General features: G+C 43.7%; 2 protein-coding genes across 3 annotated transcripts; one reads left to right on the plus strand and one right to left on the minus strand.

The window, feature by feature from the left end:
- Positions 1 to 1,635: 1,635 nt before the first annotated feature.
- snrnp70 (small nuclear ribonucleoprotein 70 (U1)) lies at positions 1,636 to 19,364 on the minus strand. Its single transcript, XM_029635265.2, has 10 exons — positions 19,164 to 19,364; positions 13,152 to 13,305; positions 12,965 to 13,027; positions 12,718 to 12,772; positions 12,562 to 12,626; positions 12,148 to 12,210; positions 11,919 to 12,000; positions 4,539 to 4,640; positions 4,303 to 4,405; positions 1,636 to 3,993 (listed from the first exon to the last, which is right to left on the minus strand). Exons 2-10 carry the CDS (start codon positions 13,296 to 13,298, stop codon positions 3,156 to 3,158), a joined length of 1,518 nt encoding a protein of 505 aa, XP_029491125.1. The 5' UTR covers positions 13,299 to 13,305; positions 19,164 to 19,364; the 3' UTR covers positions 1,636 to 3,155.
- On the plus strand, positions 13,566 to 17,562 carry LOC135564986 (putative nuclease HARBI1). Of its 2 annotated transcripts, XM_065011080.1 has the most exons (10): positions 13,566 to 14,328; positions 14,416 to 14,734; positions 14,817 to 14,903; positions 14,991 to 15,032; positions 15,101 to 15,274; positions 15,353 to 15,388; positions 15,486 to 16,038; positions 16,108 to 16,223; positions 16,320 to 16,431; positions 16,526 to 17,562. In XM_065011080.1, the coding sequence occupies exons 7-10, from the start codon at positions 15,567 to 15,569 to the stop codon at positions 16,582 to 16,584; spliced, it is 759 nt and encodes a 252-aa protein (XP_064867152.1). In that variant the 5' UTR covers positions 13,566 to 14,328; positions 14,416 to 14,734; positions 14,817 to 14,903; positions 14,991 to 15,032; positions 15,101 to 15,274; positions 15,353 to 15,388; positions 15,486 to 15,566; the 3' UTR covers positions 16,585 to 17,562. The 2 variants fall into 2 exon arrangements, 1 of the variants encoding a protein (XP_064867152.1); XR_010461309.1 differs by lacking the exon at positions 16,108 to 16,223 and having other exon boundaries at positions 14,817 to 15,274.
- Positions 19,365 to 20,125: the final 761 nt, after the last annotated feature.

The raw sequence follows: 20,125 nt of genomic DNA on the forward strand, positions 1-20,125 counted from the left end.
TTTTGTTGAATTCATAAGAATATTTGCTGCCATTGTAGTAAGGTTGGCAATACGAGAGGTCTTTGGACTTACCATTTTCTTGTCGGTTTTGAGTGCTTCTCCCCTATTTGGGAAGTTTGTCTGCCTGCTCCTCAGAGATATTCTGAGAGCAGGTTCAATGTCTCCTTCCTCTGTATATAAAAAACTGTATAACACAATAGTGTCTTTGGAAAACGGGTTCATATATCCTAAAGTCAATAGTGAATGTGACTATGTATATATTTATTTTGCCGTTAATGTATTTACACAGATGCACCTTGTACTGGGGACAAAAGGCAACTAAAATGTGCTGTTTCGTCGCAACAATGCCACAGATGTCTCAAGTTGAGGGAGCGTGCAATTGGCATGCTGACTGCAGGAATGTCTACCAGAGAATTGAATGTTAATTTCTCTACCATAAGCCGCCTCCATCGTTTTAGGGCATTTGGTAGTACGTCTGACCGGCAGCTCAACCGCAGATCACGTGTATGGCATTGTGTAAAATCAATGAAATTGTTACATGTTGCGTTTTATATTTTTGTTTAGTATATAAGCATATCATTATAATTATATCATTATACAATTCATGGTATCAGGCAAGATTGGGTCTAGGCTTCAGGTATTATGGGAATAGCTATTCAGGGTTGTCGCTGTTTTATTTAAATCTAGTTCGCTCACCCGCTCTGAGCAAACCTTTCACTACGGCTGGCAGTGGCTAGCTGGAACATTAGTCTTGCGATTCATTACATATCCATTTGGCTAGTCTGACAAGCCAACGTACTTCAAAATTGTCAGCCACGGGTCAATAATGTACAGATATTAGAAGTGTGTCAAACACATTTAATGACAAACCATGTAACTATTTAGGTAAACATATGAATTACCTGTTGCCCAAAGTTCAGCACAGGTGTTAGCAACTGGTTCGCCATGTTCAGAACATGTGGCCACAGTGAGAAAGATTTGCAGTGGTGACAGACCATCCGGTTAAGTAGCCAAAATAATATAAAGTTAATTGATTGGGTTAAGGTGAACCATCCCTCAAACTAGTGGAGACTCATTGTCTACACCTCCCTCTAAATTACCACCCTTCACATAAATACCAACCTTCACAAAAAAAGCCAAAACTTAATCAAACTGGCAGTGAAAGCAAAGAAATCGAGAGCCAAGATGTGAGTAGCATAAGCGTAGGCAAAGAGCGTAGGCAAAATGGAGCGTAGGCAAAATGGATTCAATAGGATTGGTTGTTGGGAAAGATTAACTGAAAACCTTTAAATAATTTCTGTTTTGCTCTCACTTTAAAATAGTGTTTGCAAGTTTTGGGGTTTTGCTTTTGATGTTAAATACATTTTGCTTTCAATTGTTTAGTTTCTGATTACCAAATTTCACTCTTCCTTGAAAATACGTTTACATTGGCAACTTTTATCGTGTTTACAATTTATTTTTGTCTAAATGCAATACATATGGCGTGAAATTTGCCACATAAAGTATGATTTAGTTTCTCCCAGTCATTGGCCCACACTCCAGTACAGTAGGTGGCAGCAATGCACCATAATGTCGGATGCCAACCGACGATAAACCTGGTAGTTTAGATTACTGAAAAGGATGACCGACTAAATGTTCAATATTTTAAAAAAACTTTATTTCAGAAGAATCAGAACAATTCCATTCAGGGGGTTCCCCCATCTTGCTTTACAGAATAAAAATGAGCAATATTGGCCAACTCGTAGACATGCACTTTGCAACACATTTCCCCCCCCCCCCCATTTTTAACCTTGTTCAATAACCAGGTTCCCATCCAACCTTTTTATGCAAGCAAAGTACGGCAGATAAAAAGTAATGACAGGCCTGACGGAAACAAATGTCAACTAGACAAGGTGGAATGTGTTGGTAAAATTAATTATGCGAGAAATGTCAGTGGAACTTATGCGCAAATATTGATACAATAACCATCATATCGACGTAAACTTGGGAGTCACGCGTTGACATGTGGTCCTCCCACTAACGACCAGTCGGGAAAGCGTGCGGTTCATTAAACTACAGATTAAATCAATTAATATAACTCGCAGGGTGGTGAACGTGCACGGTAATTAGCTTGATGTTACTTTCCAATAAATATCCAGGGTCTTATTCTGGTGACATGATAGTCAATGCTTGGCTGCTGTTTGAAAAATACTCACTCTTTTGTCCACATCTCATGTAGGCTATATGTGTGCTCTAGCCAACTTCGTGCTGTTGGTTAGAGGACATATGCCAATAACAAAGCTATTTAACACATTTTGTGGGGTTAAATGCGATAAGGAAAAGCTAGGTCAATGGGTTTCGATACATCGGAATTTAACCGCAAAATGCATTTTTATTTTCACTAGATCACGCACAGCCTTTTATTTGCAACAAGTCAATTGGATCTTTGGTGGGAAAATGCATATGCCTTATGCACATAAGAATATTTGCATGAAAATCTGTCGCCAATTGGATGGAAACCTAGCTATTGGTGTACATTTTCTTGAGAATAGATAGACATACGGGTCCAGGCAGTTGAGTAAGATGTTCTCAGGGTTGTACTTTAAAGTGAAAAAGGAACATATGAAGGCTCAAATATATATATTTTATTTTCTCATCTGCTTTTGTGGGATCATGGATTGATACAAATCACTTGGGGGGATGTTACAAAACCTAAACAACTTAACAACCCCCCAAAAAACAACCCAGGTTGAATTAACACCAATAGATATTTAAGAAAAAGAAATATTTGAACATAACTATGCAATCTCTGCCTCACTCGTTAAGGGATTGTAATCAGACAAGTACTTGACAGAGCAGAATGTCAGATTAAAGTTCCGGTTGGGGGAGAGCGTGAATGTCAAGGGACAGTGAGCACAGTTCTCAGTTTGGAACCGAGGGACGGGTTTGAAATAATTATTTTGCGATGTGGACCTTTTGTGGGGGTTCAAATACAGAAGAAACAAAACCCTACTTAACCAATAAAGACAGTTTGTTATACCTACACTGCTCTGTTGTGGCTTCTAACAGGGCAGCAGCTCATTACAGTATCATTCACACAAACAGGGAAGGGGTATGTGGGTTTGACGTATATATGAAATAAAAAAAACAGGAACTTAAAAATGGCAATGCCCCGCTTAGTACTCGTCTGCCTGGGTCTCCACCTTGTAGCCGTTCTCATTGGAAACGTAGCCCTCCCCCGACTGCACAGACTCCTGGTCCATCATCAACCCATCCTGGCTGTTCTCCTCTGGCTGGGGCGGTGCTTCCACCGCCTCCCCGTTACCCACGTCGTCCTGCTCGGCCGAGGGGGGCAGGAGAGAGCCATGCCGGTCCTCCCTGCGCTCCCCGCCACCCCGCTCCCTGTCTCTCTTATGCTCCCTGTCCTTCTCCCTGTCCCCCCTGTGCCTCTCCCGGTCCCTCTCCCGGTCCTTGTCCCTGTGGCTGCGCCTCCGGTCACGGTCCCGCTCCCTGTCTCTGTCCCGCTCCCTCCCGCCGCGCTCCTCTCCCACCTCTCCCCCTTCCTCACCCACACTAGGCTCTTCAGGAATCTTCTCTCCTCCCTCCCCCATCATACCGTCTCCAAGCCCCATGCCCTCATCCCCCTCGCCACCCTTGCCCCTCTCCCGGTCTCGCTTGCGCTCTCTGCTGCGGCTCCTCCTCTTCCTTTCACCCTTGTCTCTGCTCCTCTCCCTGCTATGACTGTCTCCCCCTGGTCCTCCTCCCCCCCGCTCCCTCTCTCGATCTCTCCTCCTGCCACCCCCTACGCTCTCCTCTGCGGGCCCTGCCAGGCCCAGACCCCTGTCGCCCCTCTCCCTGGAGCGGGAGCTGCGCCTGCGTCTTTCCCGGGACCGGGACCGCCGTCTTTCGGCACCACGCTCTTTCTCCCCCCCACGTTCACGCTCACGGCTGCGCTCTCTGCGCTCCCCTCTGGGCTCCCCTCTGGGCTCAGGTCCACGTTCGCGCTCTCGTTCACTGAGGTGAAGAGAAGGGCAAAAATAACAGTCAACTGACAAACCCGTACAGAAAACTTCAAGTCAGTCACACCAAAATGTCCAATCCCAAGTCTACCGCTAGCCCATACCCTCTAGACTTGCATAGATCTAAAATAATTGGATTGATGTAACTAAGGAATATGGTAATAAATCCCCTTTGTCTTCAGATAATTTTTCTATATTGCTACATCTATCCATTTCTTTCAGGTCTAATGGATAGGGCCTATTTAGAATAGGGTAACATAACCCTCTTAGTGGACCACCCCAAGGGCCCAGTGTAGTTACTCACCCTCCAATTGGGGGGTGGTCATCGTAACGTGAGGTGTCGTCTCTTCCAGAGTGCTTGATGTTGACGTCAGCCCCGCCTCTCCTTGTCCCACCAAGACCACCGCCTGGTTGAGGATACATTAAATTGGTCTATGATTTGTATTTAAAACTGACTAACATTAAATGGATTCATAAAATGGCCAGTGCAACGAGAATCTGTCAATTATACTGTCACAGAAATCATGTGCAGTTCCTCACCTAGCCTGCGGGGATGCCATCCCTTCACAGTGCGGCCTCTCTCAACATCCACCAGCACTCTCCTTCCATCGATCTTCTTCCCGTCTGCATGCTTGTAGGCAGCTGGAGGAAAGGGGGGTTGAGAGAAAGGTAGAGAGGGGTAAGATGGAGCTCTGCAGTTTCAAAGGTAAGGTTAACAAAGAGTGCATGAATATACTGACCAGGAGCAGGTGAGGTGGTCTGTCTGCCCAGAGAGCAGCTCCACACTATGTAGTAGTAGACCTTTTTCCACCACTAAATGCTGCATTTACCTGCACATCGATCTTTTTTTGAGGATGTACCACAGTAAGTATTTTGTTCTGCAAATACTTTACTTCAGTAAATCTTTATTTTGAAAACTTTATACTGGGATAAAGAAAAGCATTCTAGCCGCAAATTACAAGTGAGCCGGTATAGCAGATAGAAATGTTTTTTTTTGTGAACTACGCATTCATCATTAAAATCTCAAAACATTCCATTTTATTATATGCATTATATAATATTTTAAAAAACATTGAAGTTTGGCCTATAATGATTGCTCTGTTTCACGTGGAGCACCAGAGACCGAAAAGTGAAACGCCGCTTAAAATAATTTAAATCTTACTTAGGTCAAGTGACCACACTGTCAGAGGGTCAACCTCTTACTGTTGCATGGCTCCTTTTACCTTGAAGCTAAAAGGTCATAGTTTAGACCAGGGGTACTCAACCTACGTGGCCCAGAGCCTGCTGCTTTTCTGTTCTGCCTCATAATTGCCAACCTGGTTTCCCAGGTCTAAATCAGGCCCTAATTAGAGGGGAACAATTGGGGGGGGGGGGTGGCTTCGAGGTCCAGAGTTGTGTTTGAGGAGATTAGACCAATCAACGGTCTTGACATTGCCCACGACTATAAGCTAATACATCTAAGGAAGCAAGCAAAAATGCTCAATATCAATTATTTACATTTAAGTCATTTAGCAGACGCTCTTATCCAGAGCGACTTACAAATTGGTGCGTTCACCTTAAGACATCCAGTGGAACAGCCACTTTACAATAGTGCATCTAAATCTTTTAAGGGGGGGTGAGAAGGATTACTTTATCCTATCCTAGGTATTCCTGAAAGAGGTGGGGTTTCAGGTGTCTCCGGAAGGTGGTGATTGACTCCGCTGTCCTGGCGTCGTGAGGGAGTTTGTTCCACAATTGGGGGGCAAGAGCAGCGAACAGTTTTGACTGGGCTGCGCGGGAACTGTACTTCCTCAGTGGTAGGGAGGCGAGCAGGCCAGAGGTGGATGAACGCAGTGCCCTTGTTTGGGTGTAGGGCCTGATCAGAGCCTGGAGGTACTGAGGTGCCGTTCCCCTCACAGCTCCGTAGGCAAGCACCATGGTCTTGTAGCGGATGCGAGCTTCAACTGGAAGCCAGTGGAGAGAGCGGAGGAGCGGGGTGACGTGAGAGAACTTGGGAAGGTTGAACACCAGACGGGCTGCGGCGTTCTGGATGAGTTGTAGGGGTTTAATGGCACAGGCAGGGAGCCCAGCCAACAGCGAGTTGCAGTAATCCAGATTAGGACCTGCGCTGCTTCCTGTGTGAGGCAGGGTCGTACTCTGCGGATGTTGTAGAGCATGAACCTACAAGAACGGGCCACCGCCATGATGTTAGTTGAGAACGACAGGGTGTTGTCCAGGATCACGCCAAGGTTCTTAGCGCTCTGGGAGGAGGACACAATGGAGTTGTCAACCGTGATGGCGAGATCATGGAACGGGCAGTCCTTCCCCGGGAGGAAGAGCAGCTCCGTCTTGCCGAGGTTCAATTATGTGCATACCCTTAAATTATAGTGTGACGCATGAAAGGCTCGGGTAGCTTTGGCTAAGATTTACCTACAACTATGCATTTAAATTGCTCCATAGTGATATTGAAAATACACAGCCTTTCTTAACTATAATCTCATGGGATTCTGTGTAAAAATGCATTAAAGCTACCAGTGTCAGCTAGAGACCATTACCAATAATGCATTATTACTGAATATTGCGTGTCCGTAGAGGTTAGCCTAGAGTTTAAGAGTGGTGGGACAGTAACCAAACGTTTGCTGGTTCAAATCCGAGCGGACTAGGTGAAAAATCTGTCAATGTGCCCTTGAGCAAAGCACTTATCCAGAGTGACTTACAGGAGCAATTAGGGTTAAGAGCGCCTGCTAAATGAATTAAATGTAAACAAGTGGTCCAAGCAGTTGACAGTTTGATGTGGAGTGCATTTGAGAGCATGTTGTGAAAAATGCTTGTGCACTTGAAATAAATCAAGACAGTAATTCATATAGCAACATACTATTTATTATATTACCCAACCTGACAAATTGATGAGAAATGCATTTGTGCATGTTCACCTAATTGTCACATCTACAACCTCTTACCCAGAAGGAACATCAAATAGGAGTCACCCCCATGGATCAAACAGCCACTCACTTCGTCTAGCCTCTTATAGGTGGAATTGGGGATTTTATACCAGTAGCCAGGTTTCCACCCAATTTGCGACAGATTTCAATGCAAATATTCTTAAATCCGCATTAAAGAAAACGTGAGTTTTCCCACCAAACCGAATTGTTGCAGATAAAAATCAGTGCGTGATGACGAAGTTCATGTATATTTATTTTTTATACAAACATTTAACAACCAATTGTCACAAACCGTTGCGTTTAATAGTAAATGTGCCTACGCTGGTCTTGGCGTGTGCTCTAGCCAACAGCTCGCATATACAGTAAGGGTAGGCTAGTCTACACAAGATAATGGATGAGAGAATATTTTGTCAAACAGCAGTCAAGCATCATGTCACCAGCATAAGAACAAACAGTTATTGGAAAGGAGAATCAAGCTCGTCGCCATGCACTTTCATCACCATGTGAAGTTCATCATTCATATATTTTATCTGTAGCCTATTAAACTGCATTGGTTGCCAGAGTTGTAGAATTGGAGTCGATAAGACATTTTACTTCGATAAGACAGTAATTACTATCAATATTTGCCCCTAAAAGCACTAACACCGCTATTTCACACAATTCATTTTACATAAAGATCCCACCTTGTCAAACTGCGCATTAATAAAATTGTACCGAAACTTCATGTTTCCATCACAGCTGTCGTGATTTGCTTTAATACGGTATGACTTTTCAAAAACTGGATTGAAACGTGGTTAGTGACAAACCAGGTGGATATTGCCCTGCAAATGTTGACACCTTAGGCACGTCCTGCAATAGCCATCATCACTGGCACGACCACTTCTGGTGTTCTTAGCCCCCAGTTCAGTGAGACATAAAATACCAGTGACATTGGTTTGAATATTTACTCCAATTGCCAGAATACACAACCTTGTATGACAATGCTGCTTATTACACAAACATATCTTCTTACCCCATACATGTTGTGCTTCAGACTATAGTGAAGCTAATGTAAATTAGGTTGCCTTACATACAACCTCTGACCTTGTAATACTTGTCTGGAGGGGGAGATATAGTGGAGGGAATCATCGCGATATGAGTAAATGTGTCAAGTTATATACACATACCTTAGTGGAGGCTTTATGGGCTGCTGTGTTTGTTTTGACCAACTATCTTACCACCACCTGGACAAGAGCGCAGTGTCGGACTCAGAACCGCCGGGAGCATAGGGCTTCCAGTTGCAAGCCAAATTGGCAGGCTCCAGCCACTGCCAGATTTAACACCACATAGTCTGCAGCTTCCGGGTCAAACTCAGAACACACACACACAAATATATACTCCCTTGGGCCAGACAGTCTTGGGATCAGTCTCTTATGACCGAAGAATTCGGCAGGATCCATGATGACCCATCCTGGCCTCTACACTGGTCTGCTCTGCTGTGGTAGACGATCCAATGGGAAACGGCAGAGGACTCTTTCCTCTTTATATCCAATTAGAGGGCCTTACCAGAACCACTCGCTTTTATAGCCAGAGGGCCTTACCAGAACCCCCTCTAGATCATAGCAGATCATCACTGTACTTTCATGACACCTCACAGGTTTATACTACCAGGGGGCCTTACCACAACCCCTCACTAATCAAGCCGGGTTTGTCTTACCACAAACCATAACCTTCTCAACCAATCAGAGGACTTCACTCAAAGGGGGGTGGGGTTGCCTTAACTCAACCCCAAAAAGAAGGCCCAATACATTCTTACTATACTAGCACACATGGTGCATATAAAAAAAATAATAATAATTAAGAAACAAAAGGTATGCACCTAGAGAAAATTAGATAAGTGTTTGGTGTAGGCTAGAATAAATGTAGGCAAGTTCAAGTGGTGACATGTTTCCTCACTTGACTGGCTCTATTAGCTATATACACCGGATCCTTACAATCAGCTGTGGTAAAGAGATCTGGGGGTGAGATGACTGCCATGTCTGAATGAGCTATCACTATCTGCTTTTGCCTAGTTATATAGTAGGGACAAAGCTACATATGTGCATAAGTATGTGCCTTCCTGTAAAAGTGTTGAGTCCCCTCGTAAGCCTATTCCATTAAAGCCAGCTCGACGCACACAAGAAAAGACCTTAACTTACAATGCTAGGGGATTTTGTTTTGGGCGTGTGGTCTTTTTGATGCAATGTTATGCAAAAAAAATCATTTTTGTAATGATTATGCAAGAGAACCTGATAAAATACTGTTTCAGACAACAAATACTAAAATAGTAAAAGCACCTAGGCCTATATGGAAAAGTATTAAAAGGGATACATCTGAGGTGGCTTTAACACAAAAGGAAAACTCAAAAGGCACCCATTAACTGACTAATGGCCTGGGGGTGCGTTCAATGGTCAAAGCACCAGATCCGTCTTATCAATGTCAGTATTGTTCAAGCAACATTTAAGCAGCTTCAAAAAAAATGTGCTTTGCCCATTGAACGTAGCTCCTCTTCCCTAAATAGGAGGATGGAGGGTGGAAAGAAAGCTTACCCATCATACAAACCCATCATACCAACCATATACTGAGCTGTGGTAGTAGGGTGTAGATGTATCATAACCATCATCATCTGCAAGCCAGCTCTGGCCAATAGCCATCACAGATAGGCGGCTGCAGTGGCAATGAGAACAACAAACAGTTAATACACTGCAGAGCCAGCATTGACATCCCCTCACAAGTCAACCCTCACCTGAGTCACATCATACCAAGGGTGGGCGACCTTGGTCCTGGGGAACACTATTCCCTGCCTGTTCATTGCACCCTGGGTGCATGACCCTAAGTGTTCCAGCAATGAATCAGCAGCCACATTCCAGGCCAGCTACACTGCAGTCGCGCTGTGCGGACTTGCCTCATCACCAACTAGCAGTCAGGCGTCAGATTATTATTTTATATGATTTTTAGCTGACATGTAAAACACCTACCCAGGTGTTGTGAGATCTGGCAAGTAGTCGGCCTGGAAGGTGGCCAGTAAATAGCAATCTTAGAGAGCAACTGATTTACACCTGGAACACCCTTCTGCCTGATAATTTGTTTAAATTCAATCAATGAGAATAATACCAGCTGGCATGGTAGCTCGCCAGGACCAGGGTGGAGGACCACTGATATGAGCTGATAGAAATGGCCTAGTGTCACAAAAGCACAGAGATGAGGGTACCCAAGTTAACCAGACAAGTTAGGGGGAAGAACTACCCTGTTGGTGACCTGTAGCTTACCGTTGGTTGTCCAACCAGGAAACCTACCTGTTCCACTGATGACTTAACACTCCTAACTATTACAGGCCTAACCTACAGCAAGCAAAGACATTCAAGGTGACCAGAAGAACAAGGCTTAGAAGTTGCTTATACATACAAAAACATAGGCCAAACCTTCCCACCAAATGGCATCGCCACATACAAGTGTCATGGCTGGACTAACTGCACTCACTCAGACAAGTGCAGTACAGAAACCCTTTCGTAGCCTTACTTGAGTTAGTCAAGAGGACATCATGCGCCACACAAGACAGACATCACGCAAAACTCACTCAGCACCTTGTTTCCCCTAATTAATAACATATCGCCATTCCAAACTCAGTTGTAAAAATATAAAGGATGGATGGATTTTGGGGACCCTTGTGTTCAGAGTTTTAATCTTTAACTCGTATGGACTGTGGGTCCATATTTTTAACCACCTTCCCAATAGGCTTGGGCAGTATACCGTATACCGGGGTATTTGGAAAAAGACACAGGATGGTTTTTCCATACTGTCAACACCGTTTAAACTATTTGAGGTTCATTAATACATTTTATTTGTAGCTACTTAAGTAAACACCCACAATCAACTTGTGCAATACGTTAGGAGACAAAGAACAGAGTTCTTCATTTCACCTGTCACATTATTATGAAGCTTACAGTAGTCCCCAGTCATGTGGTGCTTGTTCACAGGCACACAACTACGAGAGAGACCGGAGCCATGGGAGTGACTCACTGTTGTGCAGCATGCGCCAGGTGATTTAATTACACTATGGGAAGTCTAAAAGTTAACTGCCTAAAATGTGCCAACTTCTGCATTTGGTTTGCTAATTTAGTAGCTAGTTAGCCAACTAGCTAAGTGGTTAGCTTCTTCTAAATCAAGCATTCACTTGGTAAAAGCAGAGAATAACCTCCTGGATCAAGAGCCTCGCTGGCAAATATTGGTTTTGTGCTTGCAACAAACTATCATTTGAGTTACAAAATGTTAGCAATTCGGTCGTTAGCATTCTAACCAGCAATACCGAATATCCCAGTATGACAAGGTCGGTATGAGGGTATGACAATCTGGATACCGCCCAAGCCTACTTTCCAGCTAGTTCTCTGTCTCTGACCCTTTTCATACCATTGTGCCAATCCAAACCATACTCTGCTGGCTTGGATACTTTCCATTCATGTCCTCGCAGCATAATCAGGCCAGCGCAGTACAGCTCGGTGTGGCTCAGCAGTGTGAACACTTTTTTCCGTTTTTTTTATACATTTGGCAGATATTAAGAGTGGCCCTAGGACTATGGATAAATGTGAAACCGTCGCTGATCCTGGCCCTTCAAAGGGAAATCACACCAAGGACAGCATAAGCTGCTTGTGCAGTACAGAAAATAGCTACATTTTAAAAACAGAGCCTAGCCAGTTTGCTCCATAAAAGGTGCTATTCAGTCAAGAGGGTTCCTCCTGCACTGGGCAAGAGTACAAGGTGCGGATGTTCACTAAAATTCAGTAACCCCAACTGGTACAACTTGTAAAGCTATAGTGAAATTCTAACCATTTGTATGGTCGTAAAATTGCTCTAGTGAATTTTTTTGGGTACCTTTCTTTTCAGTCCTTCAAAAAAATACTATCCCACCCACGTACCCTCCCAGCATTCAGACTCATTTGAGATGAGGTGGGTTATGAGGGGGTTGGTCTCTCGTGGTACTCACAGTGCATGTCTCTCTCGTGCTCGTACTCTATGAAGGCGTAGCCTCTGGGCTTCCCTGACCTCTTGTTGTAGACGATGTAGATCTGGAAGAGAGAGACTATAATAACGCTAGCTGAACAAGCTGTGTGGGGGGGGGGGGGGCACACAGAGGACCAATTGCCACTAACAAATGTCTCATAAGTTGTATTATAAAACCAAAGGGTGGTTTAGGAGACAAAGACTAAACTTACCCGTTTGATGGGTCCGTAGACCTCAAACTCACGGCGAAGCTTGGATTCCGTGGTGTCATAATTCTGCAGCAATGATAACACAGTTAACATCGATCCCATCAGAACTAAGCGGAAAACCCCTTTTCAAATCAAATTTTACTTGTCACATGCTCCAAATACAACAGTGTAGAGTTTACTGACAAGCCTGGTCTTAGAGTTGTCTTCAGAACACACTTCTGGGCTTCATACCATTCAATAAAAAATGTAAGTTATGCTTCAAGAAGTGGCTGCCTGGTTTTCATTTTATTGCGGAGAATGTATGCTTAATTTGTTATTAATCACTACCTGGCTTTAGTATCAGTGGCCAAGACAGGATGGAAGAGAAGGTAAAGATGCCATGGAACATGGAAGGTAGCCTGTATAATGCACACTTACCACACGAGCCACAAACAGGGTCTTGAAGGCATCCCCCTGAGCATTGGGGTCATTGTGTGGATCCCCTAGAAGGCAGAAGAAAATATTACAACCCGACTTCCATCAATATTCAGTAAATCGTATGAAGGTCACAAAAGCTCATCCATGTCAACTTACAGAGCTTCAGTTCTGTCTCCACAACCGTCTGCCTCCTCTCGATCTTCTCCCTCCTCTGTAAAAACAGACAGGTTAGCTAGGCCCCTCAGACTCAAACCCCAAATGGTTACTTTATATCTACATCAGAGCCATGTACTAGTACACCCCGCGGAAGATTTCCAGTCTTATTCAGATACGCATTGAGGTTTGACTAAAAAAGTCGAAAGAAATGGCCACAAAGGGAAGCGACCGCTCTACCAATTCTCACCTTCCTCTCCAACCTCTCATCGCGAGTTTCTGCCCTAGTGGGGGGAGGGGCATCTCTGGGGTCCTATCAAAACAGTCCAAAAGTTAGAGGGCCAAAGGCATTCAATCAAATAATATACAAAACAGCCAACTATCCATCTCATTCACAAAGAGTTTAATTGCACAAGAGCTAGGTAGGTTTGCCTTACCTCAAAGTGCCTGATGAAGGGAGCGATGCCACAGTATGGCTGGTTGTGGTGTTTTTCATGGGGAAGCTTCTCCAACTGGGTCAGAAATGGTATGGGGTCCCGGGGCGCAAATAGGGCCAGCAGATTGGGGGGTAAAAACTGGGTCATCTTTCACCTGCAGCGAGAAAAATAGATGTTTAGTTCATAAACTACGTAGCTACTAATAATATGCAGACGGAGTTGCATCAGTGTTGCCATTAAACAGTGTGGATAAAGCCACAAAGGCTTGGAGGACCATTGTGACAACCATGTGCAGCTCAATTTCTTCTGCAAAGTTAAGGCAACATCTTACTTTCATGTGTGGACCTAGCTTCGAAGCTAGTGTCTAGGAGAACTGATCAATGTTACCAAACAAAGCTCAATCTTTCCTTACCTGGGGCCTGTTGCACAAAAGTAGAATTAAGACATCCGGGATAAATGACTCAGCTGAGCTCAATGAAGCCAAAACATGTGCGTCCAGGCTTAATTGGTTGCACAAAGACCAAGCCAGGATGAGCAGACACGGATTCATTAAGCCAGGTGAAACCAATCCTGGATAGGTGCGCGCTCACGGCTCACTCAAATAGACCCCGCCACAGATCACAGATTAACTGATTTACCATGGCAACTAGAGCCGCGTACTTTTCCCCGTCGGAAGCACAAATCCTCATGGAGGCATACGAGGAGGTAAAAGATATAATTAAGAAGAAAGGCAACACCGCCACAGTGATAAAGCAAAGAGAAAAAGCGTGGCAAAGTATTGCAGACCGCCTGAATGCGTAAGTAGTGCACAATTACACACTCACCGCTCCGCTGAAACATCACAATTACAATTCAAATATTTAATTCACATCTCCAAAAATGCAGTTGTACTGTAATTATGAAACGGTTAAATTTTTAATTGAAATACACTGCAGATATGAGTGAAATTGTGTAAAGTAACTCCATCACACTGTATAAAGCTATGATACATTTTTTGATATTTTTACTGAAAACAAGACAAAAATACCAAGTAATTTTTTGCAGTGTGACTCCATTAAATGTGTGTGTGTGTGTGTGTGTGTGTGTGTGTGTGTGTGTGTGTGTAGATTAAACATGAACGGGCCAAAACGGACATGGCAGCAGGTCAAAATCAAATACAAGAACATTCTGCAGAATGGTATGGTCCCTGACTAATATTTAACAAAGCACAAGCATATATTGTACCCAGAAGGTGCCTGCTCACACATTGTCTGTACTGTTTTAGCAGTGAAAAAGAATACCCACAGACAAGGCACGGGTGGTGGGTCACCAAAGGCTGACCTTACCCCAGCAGAGGACATGGCCTTGGAGCTAAATAAAGGCAGGCCCGTCTTAGAGGGGATCCCTGGGGGGAAAGAGACGAGCATAGGTTCCTCCCAAGATGCCACCCGCTTCATTCAAGGTATGTCCTTCCATCTCTACATGGGATACAACCACATTCATATTGAATCAATTTGGACTGTCTGACTTTGGTTTACCTATTGCCTGGCAGCACTGTGTTCCTGTTAGAGCCACCAGCACAAGCACCAGACGATGCTGATCCAGTGAGTACTCCATCAAAGGCATACTGTAGGCCTGGCATGTCTTGTCTACTAGCTTCAATATGAATCCGATTAAATGTGATAGGGTGAAGGCCCCAGTGCAGCAGCAACAGCACATGATGGAGACGATGATGAGGAGGAGACCATCTCTCTGGATTCCAGAAGGCATGAGGTATCATGTTAAGACTGTGAAAGTACTATTTACTCTACAATGGTGAGGAGTCCTCATCAAAATCAAAAAATCTAATTTATTTTACAGGACCCAGATGCTATACAGTGGGAAAACCAGCCTGGCAACATAGTGCGTATTAATAAAAGGACACCACATCCTGCCAAATTCCAGCTGCGCTAATTGTATTGTGTTCACAGAGCTCACAAGCTATCAGAAAGTTGTATGGCAACCACCTCCGGCGCCAAATAGAACTGGCAGACATAGACATTCAGTACAAGAAGAAAAAGATGGAAAATCTTGCACTGGAGTCCGAAATAAAAAAGAGGACAATTAGGAAACTGGACCTTGAAATAAAAAAACTTGAGAGGGAGGTGAGATATGCCTTCAATGTACACTGTATGCTAACTGTAACACAAATGTATTAATCATTATTTTTCTTTCCTCCCCAGCTCCAAGAAGATGACACAGCTCAAAATAAAAATTAGGTATATTCTCGTAAAGTCAAGTGAGCCATGACATATGAGCTCTTATTGTGAGCACACAGGACGGTGGCATCTTTCTAAGGTTTTTTTATTTTCCCAGCAATCAGTACAACCAAGTCATCGTTATAAGGCATCGCCCTCTTTTGCCCACCCCCAGCACCAGGTGTGGCCACTAGCCTATATGAAGGCCCAAAATTGTGTGTTCCTTTCTGCTCTGACAATGGCATGCCCATTCGTGCGAGATGTGGTGGATGAAGAAGCACTTGTGCTGAGGAGAGCCTTCAGGCGAGAAAGGGTCTTCAGGGACCGGTTGGACCCACTGGCCTTCCCTGATGACCATCTATATGAAAGATACAGGTTTTCTGCAGATGGCATCAGGTATCTATGCAGACTACTGGGTCCCAGGATTAAGCACCGCACTGCACGGAGCCATGCACTGAGTGTGGAGCAAATGGTTTGTGTGGCCTTGCGCTTTTTTGCTAGTGGAGCCTTCCTGTACTCAGTGGGGGATGCAGAACAGCTGAACAAGGCCACAATTTGCTGCACAATAAGGAGTGTGTGTCTGGCTATCAAAGCATTAGCAGATGTCTTCATCTCCTTCCCTGGCCACAGAAGACTCTGTGACATCAAAGAGGAGTTCTATAGGATTGCAGGTAAGAGGATCTACAAATTACAGGACAACTGTTAACACATAGTAGGATACTCATTACTTTGTGTGACAGGTTTCCCCAATGTCATTGGTGCAGTGGACTGCACACACATAAGGATAAAAGCCCCCTCAGGTGCCCATGAGGCCGATTTTGTGAATAGGAAATCCTTTCACAGCATTAATGTTCAGGTGAACATAACTTTTTGATATTGTCCATTGACGAACACTCTGCATTGCCAGTGATGTGCATTGATTGGTGTAATATTCCTCATCTTATGATTTCAGATGGTCTGCAATGCTGACTGTGTGATCAGCAATGTTGTGGCAAAATGGCCTGGCTCAGTCCATGACTCCAGAATCTTTCGGGCCTCTGAAATCTATCAGTGCCTATCACAAGGTAAGCCACACAACCCCTATTTATAACCATCATGGCTGTGTCAAGAATATCACTGTGTTTATGAGGTAGTAATGATGAGATTTTGTGTTGACAGGTGAATTCTCTGGTGTGTTGCTGGGAGACAGGGGTATGGCTGCCAGCCTTTTCTCCTGACACCTTTCACAGACCCCCAGGAAGCACAGCAGGCCTACAACCATGCCCATGCCAGGACCAGGGCCAGAGTTGAAATGACCTTTGGCCTCCTGAAGGCACGCTTTCACTGCCTTCACAAATTAAGGGTCAGCCCTGTTAGGGCATGTGATATTACTGTGGCTTGTGCTGTCCTCCACAATGTGGCCTGCCTGAGGAAGGAGAGGGCCCCCAGAGTGCCACCAGCCATGGACTGGGACAATCCGGCAATCTTCCCTGATGACGACAGTGGTCGGCTGCTGAGGGACCAATATGTGTTGAATTATTTTAGTTAGTATGTGTGCTTTCAATTTTGGTTAAATATGTCCTGCGGTGGCAGAGGAATTTGTTTTTTTTTTGTTCGTTTTTTGACGAATTTGGCCTCTTATGATGTTTGTGCGGTATACTGTGTGTAATACAAGGCTGCAGGGAGGCTACTGCATCCATTCATTTGTCTGTTCAGTTGATGTGTATGGATTTGTCCTGCATTTATTTTAGTGTGCAGACATGCAGGGTGTGTTATATACAGACCTTTGAATGTGTATGTATCATTTTGTATAATATGCTTGGATTCTGTGCTTTCCATCTTGTAGAGTCACTGTGACTTCAGTTTCGAAAGGAGCTGATGGTTTACCTGCTTTGTTTTGTCCTTATTCAATAAAGGAACATAATGTTACACATTGTGTTTTTATATTCATATGGAATGTGTATTTGTTTATATGACAGAGTACTAGGGCCACACTGAAGAAAAAGGATAAAGTCATAAATTTATGAGGCTGGTTCTTTCTGCAGAAAAGCTACATATTGTTTTTACAGTTTTGATACTTATGACAATGTGATACTTAATATTCTGGCACATCAGCATGTCTTTGTTTATGAAACCATACTGAAGTACAATTTCACGAAATGCCCCACATCTGTCATTTTAACAACTGTCCTCCTTTAAAACAACTGGTTACAATATTATGACTTGTGTTTTTTTTCCCTCTGTGGCCCTAATATTCTATCATTTTATATATAGCCTTATAGTCTATGGGAAACTGTAAATTATCTAATGATAGCAACATCATCTAAAAATCATTTTTTATCCAAAATCATTGAAATTAATGATCACAAACGTTTAAATAATAACAGTGGGTCTAGTTATATGTGATAACAATGTATAGTGAGCAGTGAAATAACTATTGGTTTCCATTTGTGGTGACTGCTGACTGACATTAGGGATGAGATTAAATAGATCCTGGAATTTAGCCTGGTCTGGAGCAGGCTAGCTCCACAGAATAAATCTCCATGGTAATTTATACCATAACATATCCTCCTGCCCCCTATCCATCTTTAGTGCAACCGGATTACGGATCAATTGAGCCAGGATCACCAAGATATCCTGGCTTAATCCCTTATCCTAGTTTTGTGCAACAGGCCCCAGGAAGCTTCAAGGAAAATAACATTTACAAGGATAGCTAGCTAGAATAGTGAATGGTTTAGGCTGACTGCTGGTTATTCATATACACACAAATATAAAAAGCAAAAATGTCATTGAGTTGATCAGGCCTGTGGAATGTTGTCCCACTCTTCAATGGCTGTGCGAAGTGGCTGGATATTGGCGGGAAATGGCAACGATCCAGAGCATCCCACACGTGCTCAATGGATGACATGTCAGGTGAGATTGCAGGCCATGGAAGAACTGGGACATTGTCAGCTTCTAGGAATTGTGTACAGATCCTTGTGACATGGGGCCATGCATTATCATGCCGAAACATGAGGTGATGGATGAATGGCACGACAACGGGCCTCAAGATCTTCACGGTATTTGTGCATGAAAATTGTCATCGATAAAATGCATTCGTGACAGACAAATGTTAGTTGTTTGTAGCGAATGCCTGCCCCTAACGTAACCCCCCCCCCAGGCAATGGTATAGATATTGCATGCATGGCTGTGTGCACTCTCTATAGACGTAGGATGGCCTTACTGAAGAATTCAGTGACTTAACATGGCACCATCACAGGATGCCCACCTTTCCAACAAGTCAGTGTGGCAAATTCCTGCCCTGCTAGAGCTGTCCCGGTCAACTATAAGTGCTGTTAATGTGAAGTGGATAGGGGTTCTTGCAGTTGCAGGAATGCCCATATGCAGGAACGCCCCGAATTTCGGGAAGCAATTGCAGCTTTCTCTAGACTAAAACGAACAACGTCACAAAATGTAATCATAATATGCGCACGAACTGTTCCAAACAGTTTCGGATGAGGACGCCTTTAGAGCTAGTTGTCTGGCTTCCGACTAGACACCTCAGTGTTGGGCAAACGTTAACTAACAACGCAGTCAAACAATGGACCACCCTGGATAACGTTAGCTAGCCAATCCACCAAAGCATTTAAGTTAATTAAATGCAGGAAGACCAGATACCTACAACGAAATATGGTACATTTTAACATGCCTATTTTAGTTAACGTTACATAATCCAGTTTAGTTAACGTTACATATTCCAGTCTACCTAACGACTGTCCACCATAGCATAGGCCTCGTGCCGCCACTCAGGGGTACTATACATTTATACCCTACTCACCTCAGCTCTTCATTCAATCCCTTTAAAACTTCGAGAGCCCGAATCAGGCAACGTGGAATAAGAGCGTGCGCTCTATTTGTTCAAAGCAAGATGATTTCCCACAGATGAATATATTTCATCAACCGCGAGATACAGAGGATTCAGCTTGGTTAGCTTCTTGCCAGGGGGAGGGAAACGATCTGTCCTCAACTTAAAATGGCGGTACGCCGTAAAGGGACGGCAATATCGCAACAGTTCCTCTAATGTTTCGCGACACTTCGGGCTAACTTACGTGATACCTGGTTTCTCAGAGAGGAAGGGGAAGAATCTCAGGTTTGGCTGTCAATCCATCAGATTGTAACATCTCTGAAAAAAATACTGTAACCTACCTCGGTGTAAAGATCACCAAAAATCTTAAGGCTGTGAATTATCTTAATTTGAACCCTGTAACAGATTCACTGTCTACAAAAAAATTATCCTCATGGTTAGGGAGGGATTTAAATCTCCAAGGAAGAGTGGTTTTATCCAAAGCTGAGGGGCTATCTCGAGCATCCTATCTTTTTTCATCTATTGACATTCCCAAATTTACTTGCTGTACCTTAGATATGAAGTTGTATAAAAGCCTATGGAAAAACAAGCCACATAAGATAAAAAGAGATGTTATCACCAACAGGGTTTGTGATGGCGGTCTAAATGTCTTCGACTTCACTCTCTTCAATCAGATATCAAAGGTCAACTGGATTAAAAGGTACATAAAAATCCTCATAGTTTCTGGAATATTATACCTCATTTTGTTTTTCAGAAGTTCAGAGGGCTTAATTCTTTACTTCAATGTCCATATATTGTGGGTAAACTTCCGTGAAACTGGCGGCTTTTCACAAGCAGGCTTTAATGTGCTGGGCTTTGTTGTATAAAACACAACTTTTCACCTCATAAATGTTTTATATGGAACAATGGGTCGATATTACATAGAAACAAGATGT

The sequence above is a fragment of the Oncorhynchus nerka genome, linkage group LG26 (genome assembly GCF_034236695.1).
Source record: "Oncorhynchus nerka isolate Pitt River linkage group LG26, Oner_Uvic_2.0, whole genome shotgun sequence".
NCBI classification, from domain to species: domain Eukaryota; kingdom Metazoa; phylum Chordata; class Actinopteri; order Salmoniformes; family Salmonidae; genus Oncorhynchus; species Oncorhynchus nerka.

Excerpts from the sequence above, each read along its gene's own strand:
- snrnp70 (XM_029635265.2), bottom strand. The coding sequence starts at position 13,298 with ATGACCCAGTTTTTACCCCCCAATCTGCTGGCCCTATTTGCGCCCCGG. Across the intron at positions 12,627-12,717 it reads GGAGACAGAACTGAAGCTCT|GGGATCCACACAATGACCCC; the intron begins GTAAGTTGACAT and ends TCTGCCTTCTAG. Across the intron at positions 4,406-4,538 it reads ATGGCATCCCCGCAGGCTAG|GCGGTGGTCTTGGTGGGACA; the intron begins GTGAGGAACTGC and ends ATCCTCAACCAG.
- LOC135564986 (XM_065011080.1), top strand. The coding sequence starts at position 15,567 with ATGAAGGCCCAAAATTGTGTGTTCCTTTCTGCTCTGACAATGGCATGC. Across the intron at positions 16,039-16,107 it reads GGAGTTCTATAGGATTGCAG|GTTTCCCCAATGTCATTGGT; the intron begins GTAAGAGGATCT and ends TTTGTGTGACAG. Across the intron at positions 16,432-16,525 it reads CTATCAGTGCCTATCACAAG|GTGAATTCTCTGGTGTGTTG; the intron begins GTAAGCCACACA and ends TTGTGTTGACAG.